Source organism: Vulpes vulpes, chromosome 13 (assembly GCF_048418805.1).
Source record: "Vulpes vulpes isolate BD-2025 chromosome 13, VulVul3, whole genome shotgun sequence".
Taxonomy (NCBI): domain Eukaryota; kingdom Metazoa; phylum Chordata; class Mammalia; order Carnivora; family Canidae; genus Vulpes; species Vulpes vulpes.
Genome location: NC_132792.1, coordinates 11,902,603 through 11,930,361, shown reverse-complemented (window position 1 = coordinate 11,930,361; position 27,759 = coordinate 11,902,603). Strand labels below are relative to the sequence as shown.

The window sequence follows — 27,759 nt, the reverse complement described above, 5'->3', positions numbered from 1 at the left end:
GCTCAGCTGGGAGTCACCTTCTCCCTCTACCTCTGCCCCTCCCCCTCCTTGTGTGTGTGGGCTCTCTCTCTCTCAAATAAGTAAATAAGATCTTAAAAGAAAAAAAAAGAAGGCCTCACTTCTGGGTGCTTCTCAGTCTGTTTTCTTGGTGGACCATGTGTCCACTCTCTTTGTCCTGATCCATCTCTATGCTTGGATCAGTTATGAAGTCCTGTCGTTCAACCATTCTTACTCATCAACAAACTTCAAGGGAAGGGACTTTTGTAGCTAAAACCTTTGGCCTCAGGACTTTGTCTTATCCCCTTCCTGCGTCATCCAAGACATTTCCACTAACCCAATCGAGTACAAGTGAGGCTAAGCAAACACTTGCTGAAAGAGAGAATAACCGCACATTAACAGTGAGCATTTATTGAGCACTTGTGATGTGCCAGGCAAAAGAAGCAGATTGTATGCATGGTCTCGTTTCTTCTCTCCAAGAACCTGGTGAAGTTGGTGTCATTACTGCCCATTTTAAAGATGAGAGGACTGAGGGTCAAAGAGCTATCTGGATTTATGGAGCATGGACAGCAGGATCTGAACCTAAGGGACTCTGTTCTCCATCGACTTTCTGCTTCAATTACAAATGTGGGAACAAACAAGTCAACGGACCATTAATAGGAATGTTACATTTATTTCTTCAGGTTCTGACCCTCAGATATCCACGTGAGGTTCTACTGACCTTCCCTGACATCCATGTCTTCTGCTTTCTTCAACTGCTCGACTTCATGTCCGGAAGCCAAGGTTGGCTAATCACATTTTCAATGAAAATTCAAGGTTTTTTTTAAAAGTCAGAATATCGGGGCACCTGGGTGGCTCAATCAGCTAAGCATCTGCCTTTGTCTCTGGTCATGGTCCCAGGTCCTGGGATTGAGCCCCCACATTAGGCAGGCTCCCCTCTGACTGAGGAACCCAATGCTCAGCAGGGAGCCTGATTCTTCCTCTCCCTCTGCCTGCCAATCTCCCTACTTATGCTCTCTCTCTCTGTCAAATAAATAAATAAAATCTTTAAAATGCATATAAAGGGCAGTCCGGGTGGCTCAGTGGTTTAGCGCCGCCTTTAGCCCAGGGCATGATCCTGGAGACCCAGGATCGAGTCCCACGTCAGGTTCCCTGTATGGAACCTGCTTCTCCCTCTGCCTGTGTCTCTGCCACTCTCTCTCTCTCTCTCTCTCTCTCTCTCATGAATAAATACAATCTTTAAAAAATGCATATATAAAAAGTCAAGGTATCTACCCCCTGGGGCACCTGCATGGCTCAGTGGGTTAAGTGTCTACCTTCAGCTCAGGTTGTGATCCTAGGGCCCTGGGATCAAGCTCCACATCAGGCTCTGTGGTCAGCAGGGAATCTGCTTGAGATTCTCTCTCTCTCTCTCTCTCTCTCTCTCTCTCTCTCTCTCTTTCTGCAGCTCCCACTCATGCTGTCTCTCTTTCTCACACAAATAAATGAGTAAATCTTTTTTAAAAAATCTGGATATCTCCCCCAATGGACAACATTTTCCCAGTGCCTATCCACTTAATCATAGGTTTGTACCCTCCAAATTCAGAGTCTCTATCCTGCCCTCTTCAGACTGCCTGGGTTTGAATCTCTTCTCTACCACTTAACTCACTCTTTGATTGTAGACAGATTATTTAACTTCCTTGTGCTGTGCTTACCTCCTCTGCAGGATGTAAACAAGAATGGTAACCGTCTGATTGGGTGCAGGGAGGACTCAGTGATTAGTAGGTGTTAAGTGCTTGTCGGAAAGACAAAAGACAGAAATCTCTCCATCCTGTAGCATTTGCACCTCACCTGGAGGCAAGGGCCAACATCTCAAGTCCCTTTATGAATGACAGGGTGAACCAAATGGTCCTCGTTCTTCCCTTTGCCACTCTCTCCCAGCTGGCTTCCATGTTGAGATGTCACACAGAAATGAAATATTCCACCGGACAATTAAACTAAAATAAAATGCTTGACAACGTTTCACCTCCTGGCGTTGGCTAAGCCTCCTCCAATCACTACATTCTGCAGCTTTAGTTCTATCCTCCATGCCAGGAGCTGTCTCGGGCAGCTCTTACTGTCCACCTGCAGTGAGCAAATCTTTTTATTGCGCTGCCAGGTGTAGCTCATTTGCAGGAGAGCAGGCCTCTACGCTGATAAGGCAAAAAAAAAAAAAAAAAAAAAAGAGCCACAGAGTAATAGTCCGGCCATATGTCCTTCTGTCTTATCTGCAAATCCCATTATCAGCAGTTTTATTGAGGCTGTTCGGACCACTTCATTCTCTTATCCTCACCAGCAAATGCTCTTGTTCACTCTTTTTTCGGGTCTCCTTCAGGAAACCACACCAATAATCTAGTATCTATTTTTTTTTAATTGACATATCAATTAAGATGTGCTTCCACTGTTTATGTAATTATTAGATTTGTCCCCACTGTTAATCAAAGAAATGCAGATTAAAGCAAAGTTGTCTTTTTTTTTTTTTTTTTTTTAGGAAGGTAATAAACCCAGTGCTAACACTGTTATACGTATTTGGGGAAGCCTAAATCACTGTAACATCTTTCTGCAAGGCCTTTAGCCATATATACATATATATATATCAAGGGCCTTACAAATGTTTCTGATTTAATAATCCCATCATTGAGACTCAACCCTAAGGAAACAATCCTATAGATAAAGGCTTAATGCCCCAAGATGTTCATATCAGTGTTCTTTACCATAGCAAAACAATGCTAAGAATTTAAACATTGTTAAAGGAAATGATCAAATGACTTATTTTCTAATCACTTAAGAGAATATTTTATAGCCACTTAAAATTATGCTTTCAATTATGCTGTTGATTTTGGTAATACAGAATTACATCTTTTAGGAGGGGGATACAAATGAACACAGACAACATAATTAGAAATGTGTAAAAACAAAAACCCTTTATTTTTTTTAAAGATTTTATTTATTTATTCATGAGAGAGAGAGGCAGAGACATAGGCAGAAGGAGAAGCAGGCTCCATGCAGGGAACCCGATGTGGGACTCAATCCCGGGACTCCAAAGTCACGCCCTGGGTCGAAGGCAGGCACTAAACCACTGAGCCACTCAGGAGTCCCCAAAAACCCTTTATTTAAGAGAAAGACAAGAAAATAGAGAGACGCTAATGAATGGATATGATCATGGTCAGTCCAGAGTACTGTGAGGGTAAACAAATGCCCAGAGTTGGACTGGAGGGTCAGGGAAGCCTCTCAGAGAATGTAGAAGATGAACAAAACAGCCAGGGAAAGACTGCTCAAGGCAGAGGAACAGCATGTGCAAAGGTCCTGAGAGAGAAATGCATGATAAATAGGAATTACTGAATTACAGACGGTCTTCTTTTGAGATTTACACTCCTATCCAGAACCAGGAATTAAAAGTCCCTTGTATATAATAAGGTTTAATTTCATCCTCTGAAAATAAAGCTTGCAACTGAACGGCAGAGCTTTGCACATGTTAGGGAGGCATGGTAATAATCACACTTATCTGTCAAGGTTGTTGCAGCACAAAGAATTAGTGCATGTAACCACTCACCCCAGGGCTGGCAAATGGCCAACATGCACATGAAAAGATCCTTGATATGATTAGCCATCAGGAAAACACAAAACAAAACCACAATAAGATACTTCTTCACACCCCTAGCAGGACTATAATAAAAAAAATATGGATAAGAACAGGTGTTGGTGAGACTGTGGGGAAACTGGAAACTCATGCACAACTGACGGGGATATAACATGGTGCTGCCACTTTGGAAGTTCCTTGGATGGTTAAACATAGAGTCATCATGTGATCCAGCGTTCCCATTCTCACATATACATTCTCACACGTGTACACCTGTGTGTATATATACACCTACCCAAAAGAAATTAAAACATACATCCACACAAAAAAATTGCACAGGAAGGGTCATAACAGCCTTAGTTATAATGGTAGAATGTGGAAACAACCTAAATGTCCCTCCACAAATAAAGATATAAATAAAATGTGATAGAGTCATACACTGGCATGTTACCCAGCAATAAAAAAATAAGGTACTGCTACATGCTGCATAAATGACCCTTGAACACAATATGCTAAGTGAAAGGGGCTGTCACACAGGGCCAGATATTGTGTGATTCCACTGATATGAGGTGGCCAAAATAAACAAATCCAGAGAGGCGGAAAGTAGAGTAGTGGTTGCCTAGGGCTGGGTGCTGAGGGGAGATAACGAGTAACTGCCAAGAGGTACAGGGTTTCTTCCGAAGTAATGGAAATGCTCCAAACGCTGGGGCACCTGGGTGGCTCAGTCAGTGAAGCATCCAACTTTTGGTTTCAGCTAAGGTCATGATCCCAGGGTCCTGAGATCGAGCCCCATGTCAGGCTCCGAGCTCAGCAGGGAGTCCGCTTGGCAATTCTCTCCCCCCTTGCTTCTCTTCCGTGCTTGCACGTCCTCCCTGCTTGCATGTGCTCTCTCTGTCTCAAATAAACAAATATCTCTTTTGTAAAAATTGTTCTTGGGGCACCTGGGTGGCTCAGTAGTTTGGGCATCTGCCCTCAGCCCAAGTCATGGTCCCTGGGTCCTGGGATCAAGCTCCATGTTTGGGCTCCCTACTCAGCAGGGAGTCTGCTTCTCCCTCTCCCTCTGCTGCTCCCCCTCCTCCAACGTGTGCATGCTCTCTGTCAAATAAATAAAATCTTTTTAAAATAATTAGTTGTTCTTAAGTGATTTACAGTGATAGTTGCACAACAACAGTGCACATATCTGAAAAGCCACTGGACAGTGTACTTTAAATAGTATGGTATGTGAGAGTTCCTGAGTGGCTCCATCAGTTAAGCAACTGACTCTTGGTTTTGGCTCAGGTCATGATCTCAGGGTCGTGAGACTGAGCCCCATGTTGGGCTCTGTGCTGGGCGTGGAGCCTGCTTGAGATTCTCTCTCTCCGTCTCCCTCTGTCACTCCCCACCCACATGCCCCCCCTCTCAAAAAATAAATAAATAGGGGCACCTGGGTGGCTCAGTGGTTGAGCATCTGCCTCAGGCTCAGGTCAAGATCCCAGAACCTGGGATCAAGTCCCGCATCGGGCCCCCCCACAAGGAGCCTGCTTCTCCCTCTGCCTATGTCTTTGCCCCTCTCTGTGTGTCTCTCATGAATAAACAAATAAAATCTTTAAAAAATAAATAAATAGTAGGGTATGTGAATTTTATTTCAATCAAAAAATAGGGACAAGGCACATGGGCACATAGTGTGTGTGCTTCCTATCAGCTAGTATCCTTATTATTCACTAAATGTTCCTTACATACCTCCTTTTTAAAGATGAATTATTTCCCTGTAATCAGAGCTATAGATAGACCAGGAAACTTTCTAAATCAGAGGTGACACACTCAAAGGCTGACGAGGCCCAGCAGGAGCCAGAGAGGGGCTGTGAGTAAACTGAATGCGCTCAGCCTCAGGAGTGGGAGAAACTGAAGCTGCAAAGCACAAGGCTCTTCTGAAGCAGTGACTGTTCCACGTGAGAAGGCAAGCTCAAGATTAGCAAGGCCGGCTTCTCAAGGGAAGCAGAAATTCAGACTTTTATGTGAAATCTATTGACTTTTGAGTGTTGGCACCTATTTTAAAATGTCATAAATGTGGAGAAGGTCAAAATCTGCATCTGAGCCAACATATCAGCAGGCACGTGTTGGTCCTCAAGCCGGTTTGGTCTCTCTGCTCGAAGCACGTTAGCATGATTCCCAAAATGATCCCTGAGCCTCCACCTCACCGCCTCCACCAGAATTCACTCATGTTGCAAAGAGAGACAGAGAATTCATACATACATCAGAGTTCCAAAACATTCTCGAAGATGCCAGAGTGAGGGTAGGATGGCATGGAGAGGGCTTGGGGCACACCGGTTTTGATTCCTAATCTAATTAGGGAACCCTATAACAGAGTCTTTGTTCCAAGACCAAATTTAATTTACCATTGAATGTCTCCAGTGAAGCCAGTTTTTATTAATTTCCAGCGCAACATTCAGATATACTGGCCAGAACTTCAATATGTTCTTATGTAGTGTTTAATCCCCTAATGCATTAAAATTAATTATTTCAGTTTTATGGCAAACTGTCTATAGACAGCATCCAAGCTGGGCACCCCATGCCTCTCCTCCCACCCAGTCAGCTGGAGAGGTGTCAATATGATTATTTAAGGGGTTGAAAGGTAAAGGGCATGGAAGGGAAGGGAAATGAGCCTGTGATTATGCACTAATGCTTTAACAGGGAAGCAGATGGCATTCCTTGCATAAATTATTATTTATTCACGGAATTCCCCTCTGTCTCTTACCAAATCAACCCTTTTAAGAAATTCTTTGTTGGGCCTGTGAAGTTCCCTGGCCAGTATCCAACGTCTGCTCCCTTCCCCCCACCCCTCCCTGCAGAGACAGAGTGAGGGTGATAATTCCAAGATGGGCCACGGACAGCAGGCAAGGATTGCCAAAGGCACGGAGGTTCCTGGTACGTATGGACCCAGGGGCACAGGGAGGAGCCCTGTAGACTGGCTTTACATCGCTTCACATCGTAGACTGGCAGCTGGGTGCAGCGACCACCTGGTTACAGGAGCAGAGGCACCAGCCTGGGCTTCACCCACACTCATAAGGCCTACCACACCTACATGCCCGCCAAGACGCCAGCTAAGGCACACAGCTTGGAACTTCACACGTGTTCCCTCACCCAATCCTTGAACAAGGCCCTGAGGTAGTCCATAGCATCGCAATCTGAGAAAATAAAGAAATGGGAAGCTCTGAGAAAAAATACTGCTCATCTTAACAACAGAGCAGCTATCATTTCTGAGAGTGCCCGATCCCATCGAACCTTCAGGATAATCCTAAGGGGCGGTTATCACCACTTTCTACACAAACTGGAGAAACTTAGGCTCATTTCGGTGAAGCAATTGTCCCAAGGCCCCGCATCCAAAGTCAGTGACAGAGTTTGAACCTAAACTAACAGGGACGCATAGGCCTTCCAGGGCTTAGAGGATTGCCAGGGTGCGTTCTCTCTCCTGTGCATCACCACTGCCCTTCCTCTGCCCTCATCCCCTCACCAACGCAAAAGTCTGCTGCACAAGCAAAAATGTTGCTAACCTGCCTTACAGAATTTTTGAGGCAGAGAGAGAAAGTGTGTGTGTGTGTGTGTGTGTGTGTGCACTTTACCAAGCTCTTTGGAGGGCAAGGACTCGTCCATTTATATGCCTTCATTGTCCTGACACTCATGTTCTCTCTGACCCTCAAATGTCTTTGCCATTATGCGCCAGGGAAGGGGTAGCAGTAAGAGGTAAAGTGCTCTATTTGACTCCTCCAGCATTTCCCACAGGAAACCTGCCCTGGTCAGCAGCAGCCGCCGAGAAATAACAAGTGCCTGGTCCCAGTGTCTCCTGAACCTGAAAGCAAAGCAGATTCGGCTGATGCTGTGGAATCAGAAGGACTTGGCGCTGGATCCCATCTCTACCACTTTCTGTGTGAATCTGAGCAAGTCTTTGTAACACCTCCCTTTTCCCATCTATAAAACGGAATACCAATCTACACCTCATAGTGTTACTGCGGAGATTTAAGGAGCGCTCACAGTGGCTGGCTAACGTTGTTAACTCACAGCTAGAGATGATGCAGCGTGCAGCGTGACCAAGTTCATAGACAGAGACACAGAGAAACTGAAGGAGAGAGAGGATTCGTGAAGCCACACTTAGTAATATTCTTCAGTGGCCTTGCTATTTTCTGTGCCGGCCCACCTCTGTGAAAAATGTTGATCACTGCCGGTTACGTTGATGTTATGACCCTGTAAAGGATCATCACTTTCCATAGGGACGCTCTGACACCGTGGGCTTCTCCTGGCCTGGCACTTATAGCCATGTTTCCATACCTCCCTCCTTTCTTCAATTCTGGTAGGATTTTCCTCTGGGTGGGTTTGTAAAATTGGGAGGAAAGAGAACTTACAAGGGGTGGTATTTAAAGCTGTTGTGAACATTGGTTTGGTTTTTATTGTATTGCTTTTGTGTTCTGGTTAGTGAGTCCAATCTACTTATCTGGGCTGGCTCCTGTCCTCATTTCCCTCCCTCCAACCATCTCGGGATCTCACAGGTCACATGCATACAAGGTGTGTCTGTCAGCAGAAATGAAGAGAGGAGGAATTCTCAAAGCTTTTCTCTCTCTTTGGAATAAAACTGGGTTGGACTGGGTAGGCTTCTCCTTGGAAGCTCCTTCTGTTTGCGGAGGGCCTATCACGCAACAGGCACTATGCTAGATAGACCCTGTAGACCACATGCTCTGTGAATGGCAGCCCCACAGTAGTGCAACATATTGGCTTTCTTAGCAGATACAAATGTGAACAAGGCACAATCTGCCCTGACCCCAGAAGGTTCTGGTCAAGGAGTCAGACATGAAAACCCACCAAAGCAGCAAACTGTTAATTCCCTATCACGAAAGAACAAGATGGTTAAGATCATCAAGGGAAGGGGGAAATCATCAGAAAAAAAAAAAAAAAAACCTCCTAGAAGAGGACACATCAGCTGGATTATCAGCTGGATTACTAAAACTTAAAAGCAAAGATCTCAGACTGGCAGCCAGAGGGCTGAATCTAGCTCACAGGCATGTTTTGTTTCTATGTATGATTCTTAAAATTAGTTGCCAACATTTTAAAACCTGCATTTCCACCTTCCCTGAGAAAGTAGAAGACCCATATTGATGGGGTTGACCAGAAGGTTGTTGAAAAGCAGCTGCCAGCCTCACACAGGCAGATGTTGTGCAGTTTGGCACAGTCCCCACCACTCCCTATTGTGTTCCTAATTTACATTCCCCGCTCGGCCCCTGTAAGCATTGGAGTTAGCAACCCTTAAACTAAAATCTGATAGGGAGAAACATGGGCTAGAAGTCAGAATTTCTAAATCTGGATGCTGCTCTATGCTTTGAAGGAAAAGTTTTTCCAGTGTTCAGTCCAGCTCACCAGGGTATGAAAGCAGATGCAGATCTCAGCACAAGCCTTAGTGAGCCAGGGACCCAGATACTCCTTTGTGCTCTGGGTCTCCCAGGACTAGTCCCTGGTGGTCAGCCCCTGGACTGTAGAGGAATTCAGTCGAAGGAGGGAACTGCTAACACAATGCCTTGGTTTGTATTAAATAGGAACAATGCATAATTCTGCCTTCCAGAGCTTCCAGAATTTTGCTCTTTCCGGATGAACAGGTCCATAAAATGGCACACGCTTGGACTAGCAGTCCTGTAGGAGCTGGAGACGGGAGACAGGTGGGCTAGGAATTAGTCACCAAACATCATAATCTCTTTGTGATGCCAGACCTCACTTTCTCCTCCGTCCAAAGATAAACTGATATTAGTCTGCCATTTTTCATGCCTGATGAAGCCATAGAGGATATAGATGTTATGCAGTCTGTGGAGCACCATGAAATAGTGATGCATTAAACTTAAAATGGCTCAATAAATAATTCTCTGCTAAGACAAGGATCCATACTAACAACTGTTAAAATTCACCAAGTACAGACCAGTCACAAGGCTCTGTACTCCATGCACTAGCTCGTTCAGTTCTTACAGCATTTCTAATAAGATAGGTGCTACGGTTAGGGTAGTCCCATTTTACAGATGAGCAGAATGAGGTTTGGGGAGGTCATGTGACTTGTCAGATTCAGCAAGGGCACAGAATAGGTCCCCAGGCAAGCTGATTCCCCAGCCTCTGCTCAGATACTAGATTCTTGTATAGCAAAAAAGTAATTGAAAAAGTCTACTTGGTAGATTTCTTACCCAGTGACACGTGAGTGTGCATCCATTCTCTCTAAAAGGATTAACTGGAAAAATAAAATAAATAGATAAATAAATAAATAAATAAATAAAATAAAAGGATTAACTGGGATGCCTGGGTGGCTCAGTGGTTGAGCGTCTCCCTCTGGCTCAGGTCATCATCCCGGGGTCTGGGATCAAGTCCCTCATCAGGCTCCCCGCGAGGAGCCTGCTTCTTCCTGTGCCTTTGCCTCTGCCTCAATCTCTGTGTCTCTCATGAACAAATAAAAATTTAAAAAAAAAATAAAATGAAAGGATTAACTGATCACTCACTTTGGGCCAGATTTGATTCCCAACTGGTGACATTTGTACCCTCATAGAGGAGAAAAAAATGGCCTTTCTCTGATTCTAGAAAAGGCCACATTGAGCCCCTTTTAGCCAGGCATCCCCTTCATCCCACTCTGAGAACAAACTTCCGCCTTTCCAAACAACTTAACTAGATGTTCTCCAAAACTGCTTCCAGCTCCAAACTTTGATGATTCTGTAAGGTGGTCATAGGCTGAGGTAATAAGAGGAGACGCCACAGAGAATACAGAGTTTTCTCTGGGTCCTCAAGGAAAGGTCATTCTTAGAAAAATCAAGAAGAGGCAGCAAGGCTGGAAAAACTGTCTGAACAAAGGTGTTGAGGTGGGCCCTTGCCTGTCATTCAGAATGACTATAAATAACCTGTTTCTCTGCGGTGCAGGGTTGGTGGGAAGAAGGGTAAGAGAAGGTGGGAGCAAGTGCAGGAGAGCCTGGAATGCCGAGCCCACGATGTGGAGCCCCGTTTGGGGCCATGGAAAGCCACTGAAGACTTTCAAATGCAGAAAAGAATAAGTCGGTGAGCAAGGATAAATAGAGTGTTAGGCTAGGAACTATTAGGAGTCCAGGCAAGATGATTCCAGCAGCTACATGTAGCTACATGTAGGAGGAAGAGCACCAGCAAGGGCAAAGGGAAGAACCAGGTGGCAAGGTGGAAATGACCTCAGCACAATGTGGAGTCATGCCAGGGATCCTCAACCTGACACACCGGCCCCCACACCTTTCTGTAATGGGCATCAGAAGACATTCAGAAGTGAGCCCCATCCCCTTGTTGAGCTGTAACAACTCAAAATGTCTCCAGACCTTGCCAAATATCCCCTCTGGGGGGCAAAATCACCTCCAGTGAAGAATCATCATTTTCTGAGAATCGAAAGAGTAATCATTTCCAAAAGTCATCAGTTTCCCTTTAGAGCAGCAAAGGTGAGAAGGAAAATGGGCGAGATCAGAGATTTGGTGATTAGAGGTTACTAGGTACCTTCAAGAAAGTTCCTTCAAATGGATGACAAATCAAAGGTGAGCTACCCACAGAAAGCCAGAAGCCTTGGTTTGGGACCTCTACGAGCCCATAAAAGGAACAGGTTCCTATTCCCTACTGACTTCCAAAGGAAGGTCAGAGATGAAAAACCCAAAATCTCCCCTGGGGTGAGTGTCCTTTGCAATCGCCTTCACCTCCAACCCAGTTACGGTCCATCCTGGGGCCAGATGTCGCCCAAAAGGACCACAGCAAAGGGGGGCCAAGTGAGCGACAAAGTGTAGAGACTTCTGAGATTGGCTCGGGGTTGGCACTTACGGAACAATAAACCGAGCCTTTGAAGAGGCTAAACAAAGGAACCATTTGTCTACTCCAGCAGCCTGACAAAGGGAGGCAAGTTCTCCGAGGACCAGGAATAAAAGAAAGCCAAGCTGGAGAGGAGACTCAGGTTTACTGGGTCCAGCCCAAGACCCTCCGCCAGGATCTGAAGTCTGTAGGTAAGAGAGCAACCAAATACACTCAATGTGACACAGGGAATGTAGCCTCTAGGGTTTTGAGTTAAAATCATCTGTTTTCTTTTTCCTCTTCTCGGTCGCTTTAAGTCCTGCAGCATAGGGGTGGGGCGAGGGAGACAACATTTTAAAAACATGCATTTTTAAAAATGCACCAAGATTTTCTTCACTGCCTTTTTTGTTATCATTCCTACGAATGAATGATTGGCCAGATTTCATCTGCTCGTCTGCTGAAGAGCTTCCCAGTGTTCCTCTCACTGGGACACATGGTTGGCACAGGAAATACTGGTGAGGCTTTCCCATCCTTTAACATTCTCTGGCCGCCGTGGGTTTGAATCTCATGGCCCTTCTTTCAAAATGATCTTTCTGCAGGAGATACAGATTGATCATTTCCCCCCCTCTCTGCTCCCTCCTTGACAGGTCCCACAAGACTTTGAGGGGTTTTGAAATTACAACCCAGCCTTCCTGGGGGGTTTTCTGTCTCACCCCCGAGTTGGAGCTGGTTGGATCACCGGGGTCCAGTTTCTATCTGTATTAGTCACTGCTCTTAACTGTCAAAGATCAACTCACTTGGTAGGAAACTTTTTGACGGGTAGGGGAAGATATATTCAAAGAAGAGGAGAGGTGGGCACTGGTGTTTTGTAAGTCACACATTCTGTATCTCTTGAAAGAGGGGAGAAAGTTGGATCAAATTGCTCATTCTTTCTGCACACCTTCCTTTTTTCCCTAAGCCTTAAAGTGGCACTGACAAAGTCATCGTGAGAATATGTGTTTGTGAGAATTAATGATTCTTATGTGTACCCTCCTGGAGGGAAGAATGTTCCCTGCAGTGACACAGTGTTCTCTCCCAGGAGGTAATCTCACTGGACTGTTTACCTGGAGTCCCAACCCGGGGCGGGGCGGCGGGGGGCGGGGTGGGGGGGCAGACAACAGAGCTGCCCTTCTGGAGACCTGCCTCTTCTTGAAACCCCAACAACACCCTAAAAAAGGAGAGACACAGCCTTAGAGTGTCCCTAGACCAGCATACCAGGGGTGCCTGGTCAACAGACACCTTCAACCGACTTCCAAAAGGAAGTAGAAAGACCAAAGTTGTCCCTTAAACAAGTGCCCTTAAAAATATAAATCCCAACAGCTATCTCTGGGTGACCAGGATTACAAACTCGTTCTGTTCTCTTACTCCCTTATTTTTATTTTTTGTTTTATTTATTTTCTTTTTATATTTATTTTCTCTCTTGCGATTTTTCTTTCACAATGAGCACGCACCCCTTTGGTCATCTGCAAAGATAGCATTCTTTTTAATCTCCCCAGCCATGTTCCACCCAGCAAATGTCTACTCTAGGTCAAGTGATTCTTAAGAATTACTAAAAGACGATGAAGTCCCTTAACCTGGTGGAGATTCGATTTTCTGTTTCCTTGGCCATAAAACGGGATGGCCCCTACTCGGTTTGGAGGCACAAAACAACTCCAAGCTGTTACTTGAAAGTAACACCCCAGGTGATGTCACCAGCCTGGGGGAGAGTGATGTTGAGTCCTGAACCCACAAACAGCCTATCTGCCTGGGGTTCACACATCCTCAACAGTCCCACAGCAGGCTGGCATAATTCAGTAGTCAGACAGTAAGACAGGGCATATCTGCCATCTTCCATAGCTTTCAAAAACTATCCTGTAGGTCAAGCTAAACCTACTTTTGCTGTTGTTGTTTGATTAGGTTGGGTGGTTTGGGGTTTTGTTGTTTTTGTTTTTGTGTGTCCTGGGGAGTGGAGTCAGTTAGCCTCCAGCAGAGCAAAGCCCAAAGTGCCAGATTCCTGGGAAACCACCCTAAGAGGCCTCTTGCAGGAAGGATCTCCTGTTGCCAAATTTCCTGAGGATACACTAGGTGATCAGACACTGCCAAGCATCCTTCTCAATGTAAAGAGACTACCTGAAATATTCACTCCCGCTAAACATGCAGTGTAAATCCCCTTCCCATTTACTTACCAGTTGCTTCAGTATGAAAACTTCTGAACACTGTTTTCCAGTGGAATCTCAAATGCCCTACGCCCCCCACCACCACCCTGTCACTATCAGAATATCTAGCTATTGTTCACCAGCCCTTTTTTCAGGGGTGGAGGGGGAGAATCTTTTTAATAATAACAAAACACAAATACCCCTCCCCTTCGACTGTGCCTCGCCTCCTCTCCTCCCCCCATCCCCACACACCCCCCCCCCCCCTATGAATCCAACGTCCTGCTCTACAACTTGGTGGTTAGGAGATGATGGGTTTCTAAGACGTGCGGACTAAAGCTTGTTTTGCTCCTTCACAGTGTTCGTGTCTTTGCTTGTTAATTATTCCGTGTTTTCTATAAATAGCATCAGTTCTCCATAGGGGGATATTCATTGTTAATAAGTGGTGATGGAATGGTTTTCACCCCTGCCTATGCGGTCCAATAGCCGCCTCCCAGCCACTTTTCTTTCCAGCAATTTCTCTTCCTTCCTCTCCTTTGCAGCCTGCCCGAAGGAGTCGGTAAAGGAGGGAGCTGGAAACTCGCTTTAAGGACCCGCCCCATCCTTCGCCCTGCAGGAAACCCTGCGCTCCGGACGCCCCAGCCCCCACCAACCTCCCTCCTTCCTTGGCATCCGGACGCGGCGACCTCGGCTGCCAGTAGAGGGCACACTTACTTTACTTTCGCAAACACCAGAGCGGGTGCAGCCCGGGGAGGGGGCGGGAGGGAAAGACGCTTTGCAGCAAAACCTTGACTAGGGATTGGCCGCTCTCCGCATTTGCGGCAGAGGCCTTGGAGGCCGGAGTAATTTGCAGCCCTTAGAGCCGAACTGCGCTGTGCGCTTGATTTGGAGGAAGTTACTACTCATTTAACAATTGAACGCTGAGCTGCAAACTCAACGGGTAATAATTTATCTCAAACACGCTATGCAAGCCCTCCTACCCACCCCTCTCCCCGAATTTTCTTCTGTTTGGGATTAGGGGGTTGGGGGGGGGGAGGCGTGCGGAGAGGAAAAGTTTACTTAAAATGCGTTGGGGTGAGGGACCAAGGTTGGGAAGATTGCCTTTGTTTTTAATGCCCCAGTGTAATGCTTAAGAGCAAATCCCGAGGGAATATGCATTCTACATTAAATATAGATTCAGTTAGGGAGCGAATAAATCCTACGTCGTGTTGAGCAACATTTTGGGTTGATGTGTACAAGAAATGTATGTAGATGTACGCGGATTATACATAAGCACTTTCACTATGGTGTTCAGGGAAAAAAAAATAGTGAACGGAGGAATTAGTGCTTGAAATTTGGCCAATGTTTAATGGGTAACAAGACCCCGCCAGGAAAAAAAAAGGGGGGGGGGCACGGAAGTCACATTTGGCTCCTCTAGTTTGATCAGAATCGATGCAATTCTTTTTGTGTGCATGATCTGGATTCCAATGATAAAGTGGAAAGAAGACCCGGAGAGGAAGTAAATGTCCCGGTTTGCCAGAGAAGGAAAGAGTTAACGGTCTCTTCTTCCCCGGGATCTCTGCAAACTCCCAGGGCCGGGTCCTCAAGCTCTCCTCTTCCTCCCACCCTTCCTGGAGACTCCAGCCCCGAGGCTTGCACCCCCTCCCCAAAATTCTCTCGTCTAGCGCCTCTGATTTCCCCTAAACCTGGGAACCCCAGACTGGTGCAAACCGGCGCCACGGGGCGCAAAGAGGATTTGTGTCTTTTCTGAAACCTGGCTGCGGAATTGGGAACTCCGAGGGAGAGGCGTGGGGGTGGGATGCGGGTGCAGAAAGTGGGCGGGGGAGGGTCCCCTGCCGCGCGCACCAGCCAACGCGCTCCTCCCCAACTCCAGTTCCGGAACACGCAGGAACGATCCCGGGGATTAGCGCGTCTTGGTGGGGTGGGGTGCGGTGGGGGGGTCGGGGTGGGGAGCAGCAGGCTCCAGCTGACCCCACTGTAGGTCTGCGTGGGAGGGGCGGGAGCGAGGGCGTCTGCGGCTTAGGCAGCAAATTGAGGCATTCATGGGGTGGAAGGTACCCAATCGCAATAGGTCGCGGTACGCAAATAAGGCATAACGCCGCCAACAAATGCAATGCGTGTTTATTCACAACGCGCTCTCCAAGCATACGTGGCAGTGGGTTGCTGAGTTATTTTAATATTCCCGGCGTCGGCTTCCTCCTAATGCCTCTTATCATGTATCCCCATCGCCACTAACACCCCACCCCGCACGCTCAGGGCGCGCGCCCACAAATACCCCCGGCTTCCCTCCCGTCTTCACTGGACTGATTTTTCCAAACGCCGCCCAGAGGTCCCCCAGCCCCGGGGAGGCGCGCGTCCGCCCGGGCCGTGCGGGGCGCGGGGCGCGTGGGTACACGGCGTGTCCCGCGGTGCCAGGCTCAGCTGTCCCGCCTGCGATGGTTTAAGCCCGCAGGGCGAGCGCCGCGCCCGAGGGGCCGCGGGGAGAGGGAGAGGGTTGGGGAGGGAGCAAAAAGGAACATGGGAGGCGCGCGCAGTTAATTCATGCCGCTGCGCTCTGACTGTTTACATGCGAGGGCTCGGCGCGCCCCAGTGCCAAGCAGCCAGGGCCGAGGCTCCTCCCCGCACCCCCTCCCCACTCCGCCCCCGGCCCCGGCCCCGGCCCCGGCCCTCCCTCCGCACGGCAGCCCCTCCTCGGTTCCCAAAGCGGAGGGCGGGCGCGGGGGGCGGGGGGCGGGGGGCGGGGGGCGGGTGGAGGGGCCGAGAAAAGAGATCCCCTCCGCGAATCCCCGCCCACCGGCCCTTTATAGGCGAGGGTCCGCGGGGCCGAGGACCCCCGAGCCGCGCGTCTCCGAGCTGCAGCCGCCGCGCCCCGGCCGCCGCCTGGCTCCCCGCCGGCCTCGGGAAGGGCAGGGCTATTCAGAGGCTTGGCGGGAAAAAAGAGAACAGAGGGGGAGGGATCGTGCTCAGCAATATAAACGCTGGTTTTCTGGGCTTCTCCGACTCGCTGTAATAATCCCTGCGAGAGACAGAGGGAGCGAGCGGGCGCGTCCGCCCGGGTGGAAGAGCAGAGCGAGCGGAGAGCGAGGCGAGGGGCGCTCCGGGCGCCCCGGGGAAGGGAGACCCGGAGCCACAGGGGGGCCTCTCCGCCTCCGAGCCCCCGCCCGCGGGGCGCGCGACCCCCCGCCGCTCCCACGGAACTTTGCCCGCCGCCGCGGGCGCACGCTGGGCTCCCCGCGGTCCTCCCCTTTTTGGAACTTACAACCACCCGAGAGCGAGGGGAACGCGACTCTCCGGACGCGCAGAGGCTCTACCCCTTCGCCTATTTGGGAAGACACTTCTCCCCGCCGCCGCCCGCGCCCGGCTGCCCTGAAAGGCGCTCCCCGCCGCGTTTTGGACGCTGGATCTCCTCCGGAGAGTGGAAAACCCGGTAAGCACCCCATCTGCCTTTTTCCTTTTTTTTTAATTTTTTTTTAATTTTTTTTATTTATTTTTTTTATTTTTATTTTTTTACCCTCCTCCCCTGCCCAGGCTTCATGCCATGCCGCGACGAGTCGAGGTCGACTGCCCCAACCGGGGTGTCGTGCCTGCCATTCCTGCGCTATTGACACTCTCCTCCTCTCGGAGTAGTTGGTGGGCGGCTCGGGGTGGGGTGAGGACGAAGCAGAACGGGATGGGGTGGTAGGGTGGCTTGTCAAGAGCGGAGGGGAGGAGGACGACGGGTGCGTTTTTAAAACTCGCCTTTTTTTTTTTTTTTTTTTTTTTTTGCTTATGGATTATTGAGGCTGCCCCCGGACCAGTTGGACATTCCTGCTTTATTGCACTAATTGCTTTTGCTGTGACTGGGGGGGGGGGGGGGGGGTGGCCGCGCTCCGCGGTGGGCAGACAGCCCTGTGCATCCTGAGCTCCTGGGAGTAAGAATTACAAATCGCTTGTGCGAGCCCGAGAGCTCCGCAGCCGCGGACTTTTCCGCGTCTCCGAAAGGGCATTTAAATTTCATCTTTACCGCATTTCTGACAGCCGGAGGCAGACACTGCGGCGCGTCCCGCCCGCCGGTCCCCGCGGCGTTTCCCATTCACCCCCTGCTCCTTTTAAAGAAGTTGGCATTTGGCTTTTTTTTTTTTTTCTCTCTCTAAAGAATCCTAAAATTAGGGATCTTGGGCTTCCGAGGCGCTGGTCGGGACTGGGTGTTGGGGAGGCGCAGGGACCCGGGAAGGGGACGCTGGGCGGGGATGTGTCCGATTCTCCTGGAATCAGGGGCTGGGGCGGGGAAGGGGAGGGGGGGACGGGGGCAAATCTCCGCACCCAGCCTTGGCTCCCCCGCCGCCCGCGGTGTCCCGGTGCCCCCCTGAGATGCGGAGTGACGGCGAGGAGCGGGGCTCAGGGCTTTTCCAGAACAGCTGCTACCCTCGGCGGGTGTAGGGAAGACGCCCGGCTCCGGGCGCGGATCGCAGCAGGGGCCCTGGCGCAGTTGCGTCGCCGGATTGGGTGCTGGAGGGAGGTGCCCCCGGTATTATCCAACACCCCCCTTTTATTTATGGGGGGAAGTGTTACGGCCGGCGGCTGGGCTCGCCCCACCAGCCGGCGAGAGACACCCAGGAGAGCCGGCAGAGGCGGGGAGGGGGGGCGCCGGCGAGGGCAGGGCAGGGGAGGGGCGGCGGCGCCCGCGGGGGGAAGGAGCGCGGCGAGGGCGCGAGTGGGAACGGGCGCGGCGCGGAGGGGCCCCGCACGGGAGGGGGCCGAGCGCAGCCGCTCCCGCCGCGGCGCCTCTCGCCTTCTCCTTCAGGTGGCGCAAAACTTTGCGCCTTTGGCTTTGGAGGATGGTGAGCCCCGGCGCCAGCCTCTCCGGGCCAAGCGCTTAGGGAGGCCGGAGCGGATCGCGAGGGCTCTGCAGCGGGGCGGGCTCCCGGGCAAGCGCTCCGGAGCCGCTGCACCGAGGGTGCGTCTTGGATAGTAGGGGGGGCCCCTGGGGGTGGGCGCGAGGGCCCCCCTCTGGAGCGGAGCGCCTGGGCAGCGGGGCGCGCGCCGCGCGGGGCTGCAGCCACCCCCCCCGGAGCCCCGTAACTCAAGATCGCCCCCTCCCTTTGTGTGCCCCCTCCTCCCCCCACCTCCGCAGGCTGCCGCGATGCCTCTCAACGTCAGCTTCGCCAATAGGAACTATGACCTCGACTACGACTCGGTGCAGCCCTATTTCTACTGCGACGAGGAGGAGAACTTCTACCAGCAGCAGCAGCAGAGCGAGCTGCAGCCGCCGGCGCCCAGCGAGGATATCTGGAAGAAATTCGAGCTGCTGCCCACCCCGCCGCTGTCCCCGAGCCGCCGCTCCGGGCTCTGCTCGCCCTCCTACGTTGCAGTCGCGTCCTTCTCCCCCCGGGGGGACGATGACGGCGGCGGCGGCAGCTTCTCCACCGCCGACCAGTTGGAGATGGTGACCGAGCTGCTGGGAGGAGACATGGTGAACCAGAGCTTCATCTGCGACCCGGACGACGAGACCTTCATCAAAAACATCATCATCCAGGACTGCATGTGGAGCGGCTTCTCGGCCGCCGCCAAGCTCGTCTCGGAGAAGCTGGCCTCCTACCAGGCTGCGCGCAAAGACAGCGGCAGCCCGAGCCCCGCCCGCGGGCCCGGCGGCTGCTCCACCTCCAGCCTGTACCTGCAGGACCTGAGCGCCGCCGCCTCCGAGTGCATCGACCCCTCCGTGGTCTTCCCCTACCCGCTCAATGACAGCAGCTCGCCCAAGCCCTGCGCCTCCCCCGACTCGGCCGCCTTCTCCCCGTCCTCGGACTCTCTGCTCTCCTCGGCCGAGTCCTCCCCGCGGGCCAGCCCCGAGCCCCTGGCGCTGCACGAGGAGACACCGCCCACCACCAGCAGCGACTCGGGTGAGCCGGACCCCTCGGGGCCTGTCAAAGGGGGCGGCTGGCTGGGTCTCTCTCCTGCAGCTGCTCAACGGGCCACCTCAGTTGACCCCAGCCTTTTCTCCCTTCTCAGCTTTAGGAAGGGAAACGTTAGGTCTGGAAGGGTCTAGGGAGCTCCTCGTCCCGGAACACTGGGCTTTTTTTAGGGTTCCCCTCTGCATCCCCTTCTAAGACAGCCGGCCCCCTCCTCTCCCTCCCTCCCCTTAGGAATTTCATTTGGTTTTTTTTTTTGTTTTTTTTTTGTTTTTTTTTTTTTGAATCTGCTGGCTTATCTTGCAACTCAATCCACTCCCTCTTACTTTTCTTAAAGCATTTTAATTGCCCCGGGGTGGGTGGTGAGGGTGTGTGTGTGTGAAGGAGGGCAGTGGGGAGGAGGCTAAGACAGGATTGATCTCTGGGAGAGTGAATCAATTGCCTCCCTCCTCCCTTCTGAGGAGCTGCTGTGATTTTGAGGAGTAGAGATCCCCAAAAGAATGAAACCGGGCAGTGGCCAGAGGCAGAGTAGTAGTCTCCCCTCCGGCTGCTGTGAACTAGTGAAAGTGTCCTAAGGGCGGATGGGCTGAGGAGCTGGGATCTGTTCAGCCTGTTTTGAACTCTTAAAAGTAAATCCTTGCCAAAATTGGACTTATTTCCTTCCCCCACCCCTAGAACTTTTGGCAAAACCACAAGAGTTTTTTTTTTTTCTTTTTGCACTTCCAGTAAAAGAGGGAGTTGCTAAAGTCATACCAAGAGATTTGGAGCTATCATTTGCAACACCTGAAGGGTTCTTGGTAAAGTCCCTTAAAAAATAGGAGGTGCTTGGGAATGTGCTTTACCTTGGGTGTGTCCAAAGCCTTATTAAGTCTTAGGTAAGAATTGGCATCAATGTCTTATCCTGGTGAATGGTAATTTTCTTGTCTGTGCCATAACCCAGCTGTCATTCTCCCTCTCTGGACTCTGCCTTCATGGCAAGAAGAAGAGCAGGGTCGATTGGCTAGCTTGTTCTCCAGGGGTAACTGTTCCCCGGGCTCTTTCGGGTGCAGCATTAATTTCATCTGGTCACTGGTGGCTTGAAGGACACTGTTGCTAACCGGGTGGCTTCTATTTTTTTCCTTTCTTAAAGAGGAAGAACAAGAGGACGAAGAAGAAATTGATGTTGTTTCTGTGGAAAAAAGGCAGCCCCCTGCCAAAAGGTCCGAATCGGGGTCCCCCTCTGCTGGAGGCCACAGCAAACCTCCTCACAGCCCGCTGGTCCTTAAGAGATGCCATGTGTCCACCCATCAGCACAACTACGCGGCACCCCCCTCCACCAGGAAGGACTATCCCGCCGCCAAGAGGGCGAGGTTGGACAGTGGTAGAGTCCTGAAACAGATCAGCAACAACCGCAAATGTGCCAGCCCCAGGTCTTCGGACACGGAGGAGAATGACAAGAGGCGAACACACAACGTCTTGGAGCGCCAGAGGAGGAACGAGCTGAAACGGAGCTTCTTTGCCCTGCGTGATCAGATCCCGGAGTTGGAAAACAATGAAAAGGCCCCCAAGGTAGTGATCCTTAAAAAAGCCACCGCGTACATCCTGTCCGTCCAAGCCGAGGAGCAAAAGCTCCTTTCCGAAAAGGACTTGTTGAGGAAGCGGCGAGAACAGTTGAAACACAAACTGGAACAGCTAAGGAACTCTGGTGCCTAAGTCCACCTATAGGAGGGAGGAACTGGAATCGGTCATGAATTCTCACTTGTTACTAAGGGAAAGTAAGGAAAAAGGTTCCTTCTGCCAGAACTGTAGGGGATCCTCATATCTGAACTTGTTTCAAATGCATGTTTAAGTGCAACCTCACAACCTTGGCTGAGCCTTAGGATTGAAAAGGTTTAGCCGCGATGTAAACTGCCTCAAATGGGACTTTGGGCATAAAAAGAACTTTTTTTTTATGCTTGCCATCTTTTTTTTTTTTTCTTTCTTTTAACAGATTTGTATTTAAGAATTGTTTTTAAAAAATCGTAAAGTTTACCCCATTTTCCTGTGTAAATATGGTCATGAAATGTAAATAACTTTAATAAAACGTTTATAGCAGTTATACAAAAAATTCAAACCATGTATTATAAACCATAATTTTTTTTATTTAAGTACATGTTCCTTTTTAAAGTTGATTTTTTCTATTGTTTTTAGAAAAAATAAAATACTTGGCAAATATATAATTGAGCCAAATCTGAAGTGGTGAGTGTTTTCTTTCCCTTTTTTTCTTTTTTTTTTTTTTCTCTTTTTTTATTATTATTCCCTTTTCATCAATTCCGATTCACAGAATTTGGCCCTCGAGGGAATGAGTTTACAAAGATGGGAAAAGAAGTTATTTAGGAAAGGGCAAGGGCTTTTCTTTGTTAAAATGGGTCTGGGGCCCATGAGGTCTTTATTTTCTCAGGGTTATAAGATGCTTCCTGGAGATTTGTGATAGGGCCAGAGTCACTACTTGAAAGAATGAACAGGCAGTAGACTGGTGAGAAGGCAAAGGGATGCCAGAGGTTAAAGATAAGTTAAGTATACAAAGGGGGTGAGGGCTGGGGGTGGGAGGAAGATGAAGAAACTCCACTTTTGTTAACCCATGCAACTCCCCTTGCTGCTTGCCTACAACCACCAGGTGCCAGGTCCTTTACGTGGGTTATCTCCTCTTAGGTCTCAAAGGTGCTTCAGGAGGCAAGTTACTAACCCTGGTTTGCAAACAATGAAATATGGAGGCTCAGAGGGGTTTTGTAACTTCTCTGGAGCCACAGAGTAAAAGGCTGAACCCAAGGTCCCCATTCCATTGAAAAACACTAACACTTCACTCTCATGCTTTGGTGGTTCATCCTGGGTCTAAAGTGCTTGAGGTCAAGACCGCTTTGGGCTTGGGGTCTGATGGGCTGACTCAAGTAATTTAAGCATATTAACTTATTTATGTGCCAGGCATTCTTACAAGCATTTTCCTTCTAATCATTCCACAACAGCCCTATGAAGGAAATGAGTGAGCCCAATGTTGATTTCACCAAAAGACTCAGCCATGTGCCCAAAGTCCACTGATCATGAACAGTAGTAGAGCTAGGATTCGAACCCAGGCAGTCCACCCGTAGCTCACCAACAAGCCAGTGGGAATAAACTGGCTGCTCCCAAGAACAGGAGTCACCGATCTAGCAGATTGTATGCCATAAATCTCAACATTTAGGCCCTGCAGGACATCAGTTCCCCATTTGTTTGTCTCATTTCATTTTGTTACTTTGTTATTCATTCTTCCATGTTTTCTTTATCTGAGAAAAACCCACAAGCCATTCACTCCTACCTTAGCCATTTGTTAAATAAGATTCACCCCTTGCTCCTGGGAGGCAGCCAGTTTGGAATGCTACTGCTCCAATCATAAAATAAAACATACTTACTCTTTGGCACATGAGTCATTATTTTGGAAACTACAAATTCCCCCTTCCTTCCAACCTCTTTGACACACAGACACTCATGACACATGGTCATCATTAGAACATGAAAAGGCATTTTTGAATGTAGACATTATTAATTATAAGCCTTTGCAAACCCGGGGCCTGAACGGCAAACTAGAACATTGCCTACATAGGCAAATGGAAGCTACTATCTCTGTTCTAATTATCTCATTGTTCCAGCCTCAGAGTGGCTCTTCAGATCCTGTACTCTTTTTTTTAGAACTTTAATCCACCACCAGGAGCACCAACCACCACCCACACATCAATAAGTAATTACTGTCTTTGGTTCTGAACTCTAGAATAGTTTACTCAAGTCCTCCATGTCTTTTTCTGGATCCTTTATTTTGGGTCCCAAGTCCCACCCTAATAGTTTCATGTAGTCACACCCTATACCCTAAATTCAAAGGGAGATACAATCCACAGAAGTTGAATAGTTCAAAGTGTTAAAAAGCGGGGGCGATCTTAAAAGATTCACTCTTTGCCCCTTTGTGGCTGGAGTGCAGCTCTGAGTGACTCACTTGAGAACAAGGAAGGTGTTAATTTGATCACTAAGTCCAGGCAAGCCAGCAGAAAAGGAGAGAGTGTTCTTCTCTGGGAAAACAACTCCCCATTCCAAATAATCAGGAAACAATATAGGGATCCAGAGCTTGGCTGTGGGGATGGAAGGGAGCCATTCCAACTACCCATTAGCCGTCCCCACCCCCACCCCCACCCCAGGTTTCTGAAGCAAGAGTAAGGTCGGAAAACAGCAGATGCCAACTTCTTTCCAGAAAGACAGGCTGATCTTGACCCCAACACAAATTGGCTCTCAGAGCTAACCCAGGGAGTCCCTCCCCAGTGTCTGTGCCATTGTTCGATCTACTTTGTAGATAACAGTAATCAAGAACCAGAGATGGAGGGAGGAGCTTGCAATTTGGTCAAGAATCTACAGGAAGGAATGAGCTCCTACTGACTATGCCTCTCAGCCGGGATGATGTCCAGGAATTAATGACTACTACTCCAGGGGATTCTGGGGGTGATTTTGTTTAAGGATGGAATGTATAAAGAGGAAGGAAGTGTTATTTCAATGCTGCCATTTGGAAGCAACAAAGGAGATCCACATTATAAAAACAACCAAATTTTTAAATGAACAAAGTTTTCAAAATCCCAGCCTGATACTCACAGCTAGGATGTGTAAGTAGAGTTCTCTGCTGGTCTTTAAGACAAACCCTGGCACAGAGCTTGGGAAAGAGGACAACAAGTGTTAGGGGGTTTTCTGTGGTTTATTTTAATAGCTTACGATTGGCTCAGTCAGTAATAATTTTTCAGCATACATGCTAGGGGCCCCTGAAGCATTTCTTCCCAACAATAAATAATCCTTAGGCTAGAAAATGTTGAAGGGTATCCCACAACACAATCTATAAATGCACTGGTAGCTTCACAAAAGGCTCCTCGTTTAAGGTTATAGACCATTACAGGCCTATTTCAAAGGAGAAGGAGGGTGAAAACAAGCTAATAGGATGGGAACAGAGACACATTAAAAAAAAAAAAAAAAAACTAAAAAGACTCTACGCCCACCACTAAGACCGTAGCAATAATCTTTCTCTCATCTAGCTCTTCCAGGAGAGAATTTAGACTAGTTCCAAATTTAGAAGAAACCCCCAAGAATGTTTGCTTTGCCTAATTGGCTGGAGGTGACTCTAAATGACTCTTAAGTTGATTTTGCATTTTGTTTTTAATTGTATTTCTTTCAATATTAGTCTACCTAAGAAGACACTGTTGAGGGGAACCAATGTTAATGGGATTGTAGATCCTCCGAGGTTGAAAGGAATGTTCTTTGTTCTTAAACAATGCCTGGGAGCTCAGCCACAAACCCCAACACTTTCTTCCCATTGTCACCCCATCAGCTGATCAAGAGATAAAACAACTCAGTACAGTCAGGGGTCTCTGGGGGTAGGGAAAGGGGGAGCTTGAAGAGAGAGAATTAACCTTTATTACACACCTACTATCTGCCAAACCCTCTATCTCAGACCCTCACAGCAACCCAGCTGGAGAGCGATTGTTGAATGTGACAATACTGAAGTTTAGACAAGTTCAATAGCTCTCCCAGAGTCACACAAGTACCAACAATAAATACAACAATAGTAAGTTAATGTTTACTACGTGTCAAACACTTCACATTCATTATCTTATGTCATCCCCAAAGCAACTCTTAGGAGATTAAATCTATTCCTAATCCCCATTTTATGTGTAAGAGATTGAAATTTTGAGAGATTAAATAATTTGTCTTCACTCACAGAACTGGCTAAATGGTGACAGCACGAATTGTTCATTTGTTCATAAATATTTATTAAGCACCTACTGTGTGCCCACACTGTGCTGCCTGGTGAGAAGAGATGCATAGATAAGGTCCTGGCCCTGAGTCACCTATGGACTAGTGGAGAACAAAGAAAACTGGTAATCTAGTAGACCAAATTATTTTACAAACACTTTTAGAATGGGATGGAGTTGAAGCTCTCTGCCCAAGACCCCACCCTGTGCCCCCAGGGAAAATGGAATCAAGGATGGAGCTCAAGAAATGCTGAAGGAGGGATGCTTAGAAGGCTTAGTGGTTGAGCATCTATGCTTTTGGCTCAGGGTGTGATCCCACAGTCCCAGGGTTGAGTTCCACATCGGGCTCCCTGCATGGAGCCTGCTTCTCCCTCTGCCTATTGTCTCTGCCTCTCTCTCTCTCCCTCTCTCTCTCTCTCTCTCTCTGTGTGTGACTCTCGTGAATAAATAAGTAAAATCAAGAAATGCTGGAAGAGGAACAAAGAGTCATTAGAGTCATTAGAGGGGTGGAGGGAAGGTAGAGGACATGGTGTCACTGAAGCCAGGAGGAAGCCCTTCTACAAAAGCAGAAAGAGGGGGATCCCTGGGTGGCTCAGCGGTTTAGGGTCTGCCTTCGGCCCAGGGCGTGATCCTGGAGTCCAGGGATCTAGTCCCGCATGGAGCCTGCTTCTCCCTCTGCCTGTGTCTCTGTCTCTCTCTCTCTCTCTCTCTCTCATGAGTAAATAAATTGAATCTTAAAAAAAAGGGGGGGGGGCAGAAAGAGATACAGCAGGATGTGCAGAGAATGGTCCATTAGACCTAGGATCTAGGATCCTCCCTAGGATCCTCCCTCTTCTTCATGCCCTTTGTTTAATCCATCACTTCCAACATCTGCCCACTCATTTCCCCTACATCCTGCCCTCCTGCAATGCCCTCTCCAGGAGTTCCCACAGTGTGATGCCTACACCATCAGGCATCATCACCACCCATGGATTTGTTAGAAATGGAAACACATAGTCTCCTGAATTAGCACCCCAGGAGATGGGCCCCAGGAAATTGTGTTCCAACAAGCCCTCTGGGGCTTGAGAAAGTTGGGAGAGCCACTGTCTTCTCCATCACTGCCACCCCAGTGATCTTTCCAAATCACAAATAGGAATATGCCCCTCCCATGCTTAAAACCCTTCAGAGGGTTTCTGCTACCGTTCAGAGAAAGTCTGAAGCTATTCTACACCAACAAGGTCCTCCACACCCTGCCTCCTGTCCACTTACAGATCTCGTCGTCGTCACTCTAGTGTCCCTGTGTCCTGTGAGATTTTTCAGACACTTTGCCCCCTCTGCTCAAAACACCGTTGACCCACCACCCATCCAATCCACCAAAATGGGGCCTATGGGTCTGACGAGTTTTTACTCACCTTCTAGTATCCTCTAAACCACTGAGACAAGGATACTTAGGAGACTAGGATTACGTATCCAAACACTTCTCACTCTTTTTGGACGTCATTCATCCTACATTGAGAAATGGAACCACATGGGTCCTGTTCACCAACAAATCCTCACTCATCACCAACATAGATGCCTGGCATCAAACAGGGACTTAACAATAACTTCACAAATGGCTGAAATGAAAAGCAATGTGGATTTGAAAAGGCAAAAAAAAAAATTAAAAATAAAGCAAAGTGGAAACATTTCTCACTGACCTTTTCAAGAAGGGTAGCTGTGAGGATAAGGAAAGAGATGGCTTTTTATTTTCATCTGATTGGCTTGAGAAAAATTTGATTTTATCTTATTAAGGATGGAAGAGATCATTCGTTTTTATGCTAACAGGGCAGAGCTGAAAGGGGAGAATTGAAGATGCAGCAGGAAAGGGGGATGAAGCAGGATGTGGCCACCCTGAAGGGCAGCTTCCCTCTTTTCCTGCCCGCTGCCAATCAGGCCGCCTGGAATTCCAAAGGCCCTCAGCTGTGTGTGGAATGCGTGTGAGCTAAGGTGAGGGCGATGCACTCCACACGTGACCACTCCTGCAGACAGGGACTCCTCCAGGTAGTGACGGCAGAGGCCAGCCCAGGCCTCCTCCGCCAGGCTCCCAGGGCTCCCTGCTCTTGTTCTATCATAGGCCATGCTCACCTGGGTGAGAAACCACCTGTTTCGTTCCCTTTCTTTCTTGCTAGACTCTGAACTCCGGGAGATCAAGGTCTCTGGTATTCTCCTTCACCATTGTACCCCGTAGGGCAGACACATGTCTAATGTATAAAATTGTGTTGAATGGGGATCCCTGGGTGGCTCAGTGGTTTGGCAACTGCCTTTGGCCCAGGCCGTGATCCTGGAGTCCCGGGATCGAGTCCCACATCGGGCTCCCTGTATGGAGCCTGCTTCTCCCTCTGCCTGTGTCTCTGCCTCTCTCTGTGTCTCTCACAGAATAAAAAATAAATAAATACGAATAAATATTCAATAAAATGAATAAATAAATAAAATCTTTTAAAAAAATAAAAATAAAAAATAAAATTGTGTTGAGTGAATGAATGAGCGTATCAACACATGAATGAATAAATGCACATATGTTTGCCATATATTTT

At 48.7% G+C, this 27,759-nt stretch overlaps 1 protein-coding gene across 2 annotated transcripts; it reads left to right on the top strand.

Moving 5' to 3' along the window:
* Window positions 1-16,624: 16,624 nt before the first annotated feature.
* Window positions 16,625-21,644, top strand: MYC (MYC proto-oncogene, bHLH transcription factor). Of its 2 annotated transcripts, none has more exons than XM_025993448.2 (3): window positions 16,625-16,975; window positions 18,662-19,427; window positions 20,566-21,644. In XM_025993448.2, the coding sequence occupies exons 2-3, from the start codon at window positions 18,671-18,673 to the stop codon at window positions 21,126-21,128; spliced, it is 1,320 nt and encodes a 439-aa protein (XP_025849233.1). In that variant the 5' UTR covers window positions 16,625-16,975; window positions 18,662-18,670; the 3' UTR covers window positions 21,129-21,644. The 2 variants fall into 2 exon arrangements, with proteins under 2 accessions (XP_025849233.1, XP_025849234.2); XM_025993449.2 differs by lacking the exon at window positions 16,625-16,975 and adding an exon at window positions 17,975-18,484.
* The last annotated feature ends 6,115 nt before the right edge of the window (window positions 21,645-27,759 follow it).